At 39.4% G+C, this 11,973-nt stretch overlaps 1 protein-coding gene across 1 annotated transcript in view; it reads right to left on the minus strand.

Annotated features, from left to right (window-relative positions):
- CLU (clusterin) overlaps positions 1-11,973 on the minus strand; it is a 30,929-nt gene that overhangs the window by 16,956 nt on the left and 2,000 nt on the right. Inside the window, exon 2 of the mRNA XM_051976389.1 lies at positions 3,756-3,884. Coding sequence (XP_051832349.1) covers positions 3,756-3,843 — 88 coding nt within the window. The 5' untranslated portion in view covers positions 3,844-3,884. The remainder of the gene's footprint in view (positions 1-3,755; positions 3,885-11,973) is intronic.

Below are 11,973 nucleotides of genomic sequence, written 5' to 3' on the forward strand. Positions count from 1 at the left end.
CAAATGTGCACAAAGTCATTGAGACTGATGGATAAGCAACCTCTGGAGAAGGGAATTGTTCTTGTTCCCTGGAAATCCTAGACCCAGGAGTGTGCTGGAAACAGCTGGGCCAGCTCAGGAGTACTTCAATTTTTAGCATAAGCATCGGTGGAATCCATAGCTCAAATCCATAGTTCAAATTCATAGCTACAAATCAGGGCTGGATTTATCGTTTTGACTGTTAGACTTGAGAAAGTTAATGCAGATAAAAGTGTGTGTTATTACTGTTGTTGTTCAGTGGTATCCAACCCATCATGATCCCATTGGGGAATTTCTTGGCAAAGATGCTGGACTGGTTAGCCATTTCCTTCTCCAGCTCATTTATCCAGTGTAAACAAGATTAAGGGACTTATCCAGGTCCCATAGTCAGTGAATGTCTGAGGCCAGAAGTTAGGAAGAAGAATTTTCCTGACTCCACAACTGGAGGTCTATCCACTGTTTTTTTTTTTTTTTTTTTTTTTTTTTTTTTTTTTTTTCTGCTGGGAGTTTCCAATAGGTTTTTTTTTTTTAATAAAGTTTTTTATTTTCAAAACCCATGCATAGATAGTTTTCAACATTTACCTCTGCAAAACCTTGTTTTGCAACTATTTTTTCTCCCTTCCTTCCCCTAACCGTTTCCCCTAGAAGGCAAATAATTCAATATAGGTTTAACATGTGCAATTCTTCTTTGCATATTTCCACAATTATCATTCTGTACAAGAAAAATTAGACCAAACAGAAAAAAATGAGAAAGAAAACAAAATATAAGCAAACAACAGCAACATGAAAATACTATATTGAGATCCACACTCAGTTCCCAATCCTTTTTCTGGGTGTAGATGGCTCTCTCCATCACAAGACCACTAGAACTGAAGAGCCCAATTGTTAAATATTTATCTGGACACTCCTATGATGCTGTATAAATAATTGCTTGAGCTCCACAAGATTGTTGAAAAGGGCTTAGAGAACAAAATCATCACCAGTGACTCAAGCAGCAAGGTGGCTCCATAGATAAGAATGCTGGGCTAATCAGAAAGACCTGAGTCTAAATCCTCATTCACTTATTGGATTTGTGACCTTGGGCAAGCCATTTAACCTCTATTTCTCACCTGTAAAATTGGCATAATTCATAGCGTGTGCCTCCCAGATTTGTTTTGAGGATCAAATGAGAAAAAGATTCATCTTTGTGAGTTCAAATTCAGCTTCAGATACTACTTGACACATAATATTTTGGCACCTAATAGGAACTATATAAAATATTAGCTGTTAATAATAATTGACAGTCATATTACATTTTAAAATTTGTCAAATATTTTGTGTACATTCTCATTTGAGCCTCCCAGCCCCAGCTCAGATCCCAACTCATCTTCATTAGAACCATATCACTACCCCACTGTATCAAAAATGTAATCAAGTGGAATAGGTTTAAACTAGCCTGGTGCCATCCACCCAGTATGCAGTTCCTCTAGAATCAGAGAATAATACAAAACAGTATATAATTGAGGTTTAAATGGCTCTATATTAAGGGAGCTCAGGTATTAGCATAGTAATTAAGGAAGCCTTCCTGATTTGGGTGAGGCTTTGGGCAGGGCTTTGAAGGTGGAGTAGGCTTTGGAGGAATAACTAGGTGGGGCAGTGGATAGAGCACCAGACTCAGAGTAAGGAAGTCTCATTCTTAACCTAATTTAAATCTGGCCTCAGACATTTACTGGCTGTGTGACTCTGTACAAGTCATTTGTTCCTCAGTTTCCCCATCTGTAAAATGAACTGGAGAAGCAAATAGGAGATTACTTCAGTATCCTTGCCAAGAAAATTTCAAACAGGATCATGAAAAGTTTGGTATGACTGAACTAAAACAACAAAGAGACTTTGGAGAGATCCAAAGCAATGAAAACAACCCAAGTTGATGAACAAGATAAGTGGATCTAGGACAACCAGAACGAGCAGGGCATGCTTAGGGCACAGTAGGAAGACTGGATTGATAGGAGGTGAATCATAGTAGACAAGCTAAGTAGCAGGGTGGGGTCAGATTAGGGGAAGCTTTGAAAGCCAGACAGAGGCATTTAGGCTGGATGCCTAAAAAAAGAGAACTGAGGAAGTCTGAGAGACATCAGGGGATGCTCATTCCTTCAAGCCACAAATGTTTCAGCAGTAGATACCAGACCCAAAGCAGGCGCAGGTACTGGGGGGAATTCAGAAGATGCACAGGACACTTCTTTGGTTGGCTTCTTGGACAAGAACTTTCGCCCCTCGTTCCTAAAATACATTTTTTTTTAAATCGCTTTTACTTAGAGTATCCCAACTTTTATCAAGATTCTACATGAAGTCTTTCCTGAGATCTTTCCCCAGCTGTAAGTACCTCCTTTCACCTCAATAAAATTACCCTGCCTGCATTTGTTTTGTATATATTTGTGTGTGTATATATGTGTGTGTTTGTGCTTATATAAATGTGCATATGTATATTATATGTGTGTGCATACGGTATGAACGTGTATTTTGCATTGTACATGTGTGCACACACATATATGTAAATGTGTAGGTGAATGTGTATTTTATATAAACATGTTTATCATTTTTCCAGGATTAAAGAAGATGAATTAATGATTCAGGACAATTCCAATAGACTTATGATGGAGAGAGCCATCTACATCCAGAAAGAGGACTTTAGGGACTGAATGTGGACAGTTTTCACTTTTTTCTTGATTTTTTTTTCTCATTTTTTCCTTTGTGATCTGATTTTTCTTGTGCAGCATGATAAATGTAGAGATATGTTTAGAAAAATTGCACATGTTTAACTTATATTGGATAATTTGCTGTCTAGGGGAGGGGGAAAAGGGAGGGAGAGAAATTTGAAGCACAAGGTTTTACAAGGGTGAATGTTGAAAACCATCTTTGCATATATTTTGAAAATAAAAAGCTATTATTAAAAAAAGAGAAATGTTATTATCAATTTTTCTGCTAAACCCTAAAGACCATGAGCCTTTCCTTCTGACTTTTAGCTGAAATCTTCTCTAGGTATTTTCTCTCCCACTAGAATATGGACTCTCTCTAAGCAGGGCCTTTCTTTTTTTTTCTATTTTATATGGCCAACACTTTGCACTTAAAAAAATGCTTTTTTATTCATTCATTCATGTTCCCTTCCCCCCCCCAAAAAAAAAAAGAGAAGATAAGCTCCCTGAGAGCAGGGTCTATTTCATTTTTGTCTTTGTATGCTCAGCATTTGGCAATCCACCTGGAACAGTTTAGAGCAAATAATCACTGATGGTTTGACTTTAGACTTTCCCTTCTGATCTACATGGTAATTTTCATGAGAGTATGAACCCAGTCTTAACTAACCTTTTCATCTTTCTGAATACCAGGAACATAATGAGCAGTAATGTGCTCAAACAAGAGAATCTCTCTCCACCTCATCTTTTTACTAAGAAATCTTTTGGAATTCCTAGCTTCCTCCAATACTTTCCTGGTCCCTCCAACAGCTGATGCTTTCCTCCCTAAGGGTTCCTTGTAAGATATCTGTATTGAATACATTTATATCTGTTCATGTTACCTCTCCCATTAGAATGTAAGCTCTTTGAAGACAGGGACTGTTTGACTTTATGTCCCCAGTACCTGGTCCATGACTATGCACATAAGTAGGCAGGTAATAACTGTTTGTTGATGGATTGAGTCATATTGAAAATCTCATCCTTAAAAGAGTTTAAAATTCATAGAGAAATATGACAGCATTGCCAACTTACCCTGAAGGTCATTGGGAGAAAGCAGTGCATCTCCTTTCTTCCCACTTAGCAAAAGCCCAAGGAAGAAACACAGCAACAAGGACTTCATTTTCCTTTGAATTTTGGTTCCAGAATCTTAAGGCAAGGAGGCTGCATGAAGAAAAAGGAGGAGGTGAGTTAAAGTAACTGTGGAGGCAGAGCTTGCTGGCACCTACCGCTCAGAGGCTGCCTTCCAGTATACTGGGAAAACAGCAGCTACCTAAGGCAGTTGAATCCCAGTTTACAGGCCCAGAATGTAAGCAGATTCAGCATCAGAGTCAATCACTCCTTGACACTGGATTCCAGTTACCCTGGTAATAAAATAAGGTGCAGGTCTTAATCATCCCCAGTGAAGCAGAAAGAACACTGAAGACCACCAATACAGAGGAGAAAGCATTACTCTTGGACTCATCTCTCCTTTCTGAGGACCAGAATGTAAATCTGCAGGTAATGAAGAAACTTTATTTAAGCAGAACAAAACAAACACCCTCTACTTCACTATGGAAACAGATGTAAACAGATTGTCTGCAAAATATTCCTCTTATTAAAAACTCTTTTTAATAATAATAGCATATATATGTAATATATATATACACATAGAGAGAGAAAGACAGATACAGAGACAGAGAGAGACAGAGACAGAGACAGAAACAATGAGAGACAGAGACACAGAGACAAAGGGAGAAGCAGAGACAGAAGGAGACAGAGATACAGAGTGACACAGAAAGACAAAGAGACAGAGACAAAGATTTAGAGACACAGAAAGAGAAAGAGAGAGATAAAGAAAGGCAAAGAGACAGAGACAAACAAGAGAGACACAAAGAGACAAAGAGAAATAGCAAGAGAGACAGAGACAGAGAGCAACAGAAAGATAGAGAGAATACAGAGAGCAGAGACAGACAGAAGCAGAGAGACAAAGAGTGAGACAAAGAGAAACAGAAACACAGACAAAAAGAAAGACACAATGAAAAAGACAGAGAGACAGAGTCAGAGAGAGACAGAAAGAGACAGAGAAAGAAAGAGAGGGAGGGAAGGAAGGAGGGAGAATGAGCATTTCTAAGGTTTGCAAAGTACTTTACAAGTACATTTGATCTTCACACCAGCCCTGAGAGGTGGATGCTATTATTATCCCCCATTTCACTGATGGAGATCTTGAGGTACAGAGAGATTGTGTGACTTGCCCAAGATCACATGGAGTCTGAGGCAGGATTCCAATCTAGTTCTTCCTCATCATCCTCATTAGCACACTGCTGTCTCATTCGGTAGAAACAAAATTTAACATTCTTAATCACGCTTACTTACAAGTTCTTTTGAGATTTTGTGGCTATTACGGCCTTTTAAAATGCGGTTCATGTGACCAGCCTGTCCAAAACAGCACAATAATATCTAAGATGGAATGAGAATTGCAGAATAACAGAAACCCTGCCTAGAGGTTTGGAGTTAGGGGTTTGGGGTCTGACACAACTGACCATGTGATGTCGGTAAAGCCCCTTAGCTACTCTTGGGCTTTGTCTCCTCATTTATAAAATGAAGTTTTGGATGGGTGTCTTCTAACCTCCTCCCGTGTCAGCTACCTCCCCCAAGACTGTGAGAGAAGAAGAGGAAAGCCTGAAGGGAAAACAACTTCCCCTCTGGCTTTTTTGGGCCGCCACAAAGCCCCCACCAATCAGCATTTTCAAATGACCACCAGCCTATTTTTGTTGTGTTTTTTCTTTTAAACGGAACTCCTCCCCTCATCAGTGCCCTAGCCAGTGTAACCTGCCAACCGAGCTCCTGCCACATTATGACCGTAGCCTTGGGGCCTGAAAGCCTGGCCCAGGGCCTCTTGCTTATGCAATGGATACTTTCCCAGAAGCTAAGAGAGGTGTTGCACAAGATCTGAAACCCCCTCCCCCAGCTGCAGGCCACCCATTTCCCATAACCCGTACAGGGGGAGGTGGGGTCCCTTTCCCCTAGAATTGTCTATCCATCAAAAGGGAGCAGGGGCATTGTAAGGCCCCGGGCACAAGCGGGTAAACTTGCAGCGGGGGCAGGCAGAGAACGTTCAGAGCTGCAGTCCTCTCCCTAATCCTTACCGAAACACTCATGAAAGGGTGCCTGGAAGAAATTTCATAACTAATGGGTTGTCCGAGCTGTCTCTCCAGAACTGGATGGGCAAGGATGGGCGAGCAGCAGGAGCACTCAGCCAGAAGCGCCCCTCCACACAGACAGTAGCTGGGAACAGCCTGTGATTTTTTTTTTTTTTTCAGACATCCCTCCTACTCACACAGTCAGTCCAAAATATTGCGGCTACCTGCTCAATGAGGCCTTTCCCAGAAAATCCTCATAGGATCAGGAATCTAGAGCTGAAGGGGGGCTTTAGGGACCATCAAGTCCAATTCCCTCAGAGACAGCTTGGCCTGGAGTCAGAAAGACCTGAGTCTAAATACAGCGTCAAACACAACCTGTGTGACTCTAGGCAAATCACTTAATCTCTGCCTGCCTCAGTTTCCTCAACTATAAAATGGGTATGATAATAATTAACACCTATCTCCCAGAGTTGTGAGTATTAAATAAAATAATATTTGTAAAATACTTATATCAGCATGTAGTAGGTTCATGCCACAAAAATAGTGCTTTATAGTTATGTAGTACTTATAAATATTATTTCAGCTAATAAGTGACTAATATTTGAACTCCTGATTCCAGGTTCAAAGTTCTATCCACTCTACTCCCTAGCTGCCTCAAGCTCTGGCAATGTGACCTATGTGATCTTGGGCAAAATAACTGACCTGTCTGATCCTGAGTTTCCTATGATTCTGTGAATCCACATATACTACCGTTCTCAGAGTCTGGCTTCCTTCAGGATTCAGCTCAAATCCCACCTTCTTAGGCTCTTTCCCAGTCCCCCATTACTGCCTTCTCTCTGAGACTATTTTGCATCGTTTCGACATATATCATTTGCATGTTGTCTTCCTCTTCAGAATATCAGCTTCTTGAGGGAAGATGATTTTTTAGCTTTCTTTGTGTCTCAGGGCTTAGCAAATTGTAAATATTTAATAAATATTCCTTGACAGAAGAAGCCTTCATTACTTAAAGATAGATAGATAGATAGATAGATAGATAGATAGATAGATAGATAGATAGAAATATAGCTACTTTTAAGTATTGCATAAGGTTTGGCAGTGGGAACAGGGGTGAATTGAAGCTCAGCTATGTGGGCTGATACACTGAGATACACATGAATGAGCATTACTCAGACCCTATTCAAAAATAGCTTGGCCCTATTCGGGCTAACTTATCAGTTACTTCCTTCCTTTCTGAAGCTCTGCCTAAATGCAGTTCTGTTTGCTTGACCTTGCTCTATATCGATTTGATTTCCCCATCACCTTCTAGTTTGTCGGCTAGCTCCCGCTGGGTGGGAATCGGGTGCAAAGCTTCTCAGTGCTCCCATTGGGTGATCTTCACTCCTCCCCTCCTTGTGCTCCCCAGGCACTTCGATCCCGGTCTTATCCCTGAGACCAGATGACTTGAAGTGACACTGCAGGCATTCTCTTCTCAGCCAGGGCTGGTGCCACAAACCAGGGCCCCCACAAGAGCTGGCTGTGAATGGGCTTGGAGGGAACATCATAAAAGGGAAAGAAAATAGAAGAAAGAAAATGCGCCCCCCAAAGCTTCTCTGGATAGTGCCTTTTTTAAACCTCCACCACAAAAGAATAATTCCCCCCTTAGAATCGGAATCAAAGCACATACATAGTTCAAAGGAGAGAGGTCATTCATCTCACTGAAAGTCCCCAAACCCTCATTCTGCAATAGGAGGGGACTTTAGCAGAAGAGAATAGAGAGGTTTAGTGAGAATAGATAATGCATGGAGGTGAAAGATGGAGTAACATGTATATATATATATATAATATATATATATATATATGCAAAATGTTCAGTTTGGCTGCACTCATGTGTGTCTGGGTGTGTGTGTAATTAGAGAGGGAAAAGGGACAAGGTTAAGCAAGACTTTAAATGGCAAAATGAGCAGTTTATATTTGATCCTGGAGGCAATAGGCACAATGGAAAGGGGGAGGGGAAGAGATAGACAATTTCAGGAGCTCCAAGTTTCCATATTGATCTCCACTAAGTATTTGGATCAAATGAAGGTTTTCTGCCTTTATTAGAAATTCTTTTCTCTCCCCACACCACCAATCACCACCCAACTCAGTTCAATTCAACAAGCATTCAATCAATAAACATTTATTTAGCTCCTGTTATATTATTTAGCTCCTGTTATATGCCAAGCACTGTGCCCCAAAATACTCACTTGCAGTTTTGTTTGTTTTTAACAGCCACATAGAACAGACTCTCCCATTCCCCTCCCAGAGTTTCACACATTTGTAGAATCTTAGAGTGTGAGAGAAACTTAGAAGTTCCCCCATTACTCAATCTCTCAAATGCTGAATTTAGAGCAAAGAAGATGCAAGAAGTTGGTCTAATTGATACACTGCTATTCAAATATACCTTTTCTTGGATGATTAACCTTGAAGACTTGAGGGAAACCAGAGAAAGGGACGGATGAGTCCAAAGATTTTGAGAGGTCCTGGATGATATTAAAGGATTCGTGGGGGTCCAAATTAAATAGGGAACGCCTGAAACTTTATGGATATGGCTCAAGATGCCAAAGAAAGATAGTAGAATTCAAACCTAACTTTGCCTAGAAATCTCTACAAGTAGCAAATCCCTAAAAGCCTCTGGTTTGGATAGACAGCCCTGAGTAAGTCCCAGAGGCTTTTAGGATTTGATATTCTGGACAGGGAAATAACAGAAGCATGATAGTACCTCAAACACAGTCAGTCACTCAACAGTCAGCAAGCCTATTATGTCCCAGGCAGCACATTTACAGTACTTGGAGTTGTGTTGTAAAGACAACATGAAACTAGAGGTCAGAGGCCCTGGGTTCAAGTCCCTCCCTTCTACTTCCCAGTTATGCTGACTTTGGGCAAATTGTTCCATCTCTTTTCACTCTCCGTTTCCTTTACTTGCGAAACAGAGAATATTATCTGACCTCTACCTTTTAGGTGTTTTGAAGATGAAGTTAGGTAGCAGAAAGAATTTTGAAAACCATAAAGGAGGTTGCAAATGTAAGCTATTATTCTTAATATTTCAAGGATCAACAATAGATTACCTTAATGCTGGAAAAGGAGAGGGAGAGAGTTGAGGGAAGCTACTGAGGGTCTCAAGCTGCTAGGAGTCCCTAGGTGACAGAGTGGGCCAGGAGTCAGCAAGATCTCAGCCTCAGATATTTACTAGTTATGTGACTCTGGGCATGTAATTGCTGTCTGCCTCAGTTTCCTCATCTATAAAATGGGAATAATAAGTTATATAATGGGATCATGTTTGTAAAAGCACTTAGAACAGTGTCTAGAACATAGTAGATGCTTAATAAATGCTTATTAAATCTAAATTCTAATATGATAGGGATTCAGTAATAACCTTTATGCTGAAAAGTAGGGATGAGGGAACCTAGTTGGGGGCTGCTAGATACCCTAATGGACATCAGAAGCCATCCATCATCTATACTTCCCACTTTTCCCAATTCTTTTGCTGATTTGGTTCTTCCAACTTAATTGCTTTAGAAATCTATCAGTATTTTTCAGTTTCATCTTGTCCACCCAATTCTCCTTACCTCTCCACTAGAATGTTAAGCCTTGAGCCAATGGATAACTCAAAGTAATGGGTAAATACCTGCTACAATTGGGCAGAATCCTCAAACACTTAGTTACTAAGCCTATTTAATTTTATTCAGCAAACATTTATTCTATCTATAAAACTTCTCTGGTTTAAGAAAAAAATAACATGGACATTATCCTTCCCCTCAATGAGACAATCAGGTGGTGAATATCCTCACTATATGATCCTGGGCAAGATACTTATCTATTGCCTGCCTCAATTATCTCAACTATAAAATAGGGATCATAATAGCACCTACTTCTTAGGGTTCCTATAAGGAAAATGAAACGTTATTTGCAAAGTGCTTAGCATAGAGCTTGGCTCATAGCAAACAATATATATTGCCTTCTTTCTTTCTTTCCTTCATCCTGTCTTCCCTTTCTTCCTTTTTCCCTTCCTTCCTTTGTTCCTCCCTTCTTTCTTTCTTGCCTCCCTCCATCCCTTCCTTTTTCCCACCCTTATTTCTTCCTTTCTATCTTTTCTTCCTTCCTTTCTCCTCCTTTATTTCCACACTTCTTTCTTTGCTTCCTTCCTTCCTTCCTTTCTTCTTTGCTTCCTTCTTTCTTTCGTTTTTTCCCTTCCTTCCTTCTTTCCTTCCTTCCTTCATTCCCCCTTTCCTTCTTTTCTCCTTCCTTTCCTCCCTTCCTTCCTTCTTCTATCCCTTGCTTAAAATCTATGAACATAATTTGACTTTTAGAGATTTGGAAAGATCTTCACAATGACAGTCCTCATTTTTTCTGTCCTTTCTACTGTCAGGCAGATCATCAGCTCTAATAACCATTATCTTTAGAGATATATCCAAACATCTTTAATGTCATAGAGAATAACAAAACTAGAAAACAACTGACTTGTGCTCTGATCTCAGCCAGTCACTAATAAGCTATTTGACTTTGAAAAGCTATTTTGCTTCCCTAAGCCTCTGTTTACTTCTCTGTCAAATAAAGATGGCTGATGATCTTCCGATATTCTATCTGTTCATGTAATTGGAGATGGAAAGGCTGAGGTAGCTGACTCATCAAGAAGAAGACAGCTGAATGTGGAGAAAATGGGAAAGGAATAAACATTTATAGAACTCCTACTGTGTGCCAGCACTGTATTAAGCATTTTATAAATATTATCTCATTCAATCCTCAAATAATCCTGCAAAGTGGGTGCTATTATTATCCCTGTTTTACAGTACAGGAGCCTGAGGCACATAGAGGTTACATGCCTTTCCCAGGATTATACAGCTAATATCTAAGGCTGGTTTTAAAATTAGGTCTTTCTGACTCCAGGACCAGAACTCTATCCACTGAACCACTCAGCTGTCCAAGGGAGGCAAAGAGGGTCATGGAAAAAGAAGCAGACACTGAATAAGGATGACAGGTTCCTTTGTGTGACCTAAGACAAGATTCTCTAGGTCCTTAGTTTCTTTATCTGTAAAATGGTAGAAATAATTGCTCCTATTTCCCATGGTTATCGTGAGGGTCAAACAAGATTATATACACACATATGCATTTATACATATATTATATACATATATACATATATTATACACATATGCATTAACATTTATAATATATCCAGATGACAATTACATACACATGCATGTATTATGTAAATATGATGGCAATATATATAGATGACATATATATATACAATAATATATATATATAATGTGTAGATGATAATAATATACAATAACATATAATGTACTTATCGTATATATAATATATAGATGACTATATATGTCACATATATATATAATGACAATTTTATATATATAATATATAGTGATTTGCACATTGTAAAGGAAATGTTAGCTAATTTTATCTTTATATCTTATGACAAGTTACATTATCACAGAGCTCAAAGTGCTTCACAGGAAATGAGAGGAAGCACAAGCAGACTTCGATAGCCATGTTTACAGGCTGTGAGCAGCTTCCCCAATGATAACCAAGGAGTAGATGGGCCTATGTAATCTTATCTGGAAGATTCCTCTCTTCGCAACTCTCTTCCCACTGCCTCTAGAGATACGCTCTTTCCTTGGCTAATTGACATTAAATAATAAGCCTCAAGATTTCAAGGTTTACCTTTGATCATTTACTGTCTGTGTTAAGTCAGTTCTCATAACTGGATCCCATTTTCTTCATCAGTGAAATGAGGGAGTTGGACTAGATGCCCATTGAGGTTCCTTGAGATTCTGGCTGCAAGCTACACCCAAAGAAAGAACACTGGGAAACGAATGTGAACTATCTGCATTTTTGTTTTTCTTCCCTGGTTATTTATACCTTCTGAATCCAATTCTCCCTATGCAACAAGAGAACTGTTCGGTTCTGCAAACATATATTGTATCTAGGATATACTGCAACATATCCAACATATAAAGGACTGCTTGCCATCTAGGGGAGGGGGTGGAGGGAGGGAGGGAAAAAAAATTGGAACAGAAACGAGTGTCAATATAAAGTAATTATTAAATAAAAATTAAAAAAAAAAAAAGAGATTCTGGCTGCAATACATGCTA

The sequence above is a fragment of the Antechinus flavipes genome, chromosome 2 (genome assembly GCF_016432865.1).
Source record: "Antechinus flavipes isolate AdamAnt ecotype Samford, QLD, Australia chromosome 2, AdamAnt_v2, whole genome shotgun sequence".
In the NCBI taxonomy this organism is placed as follows: Eukaryota; Metazoa; Chordata; class Mammalia; order Dasyuromorphia; family Dasyuridae; genus Antechinus; species Antechinus flavipes.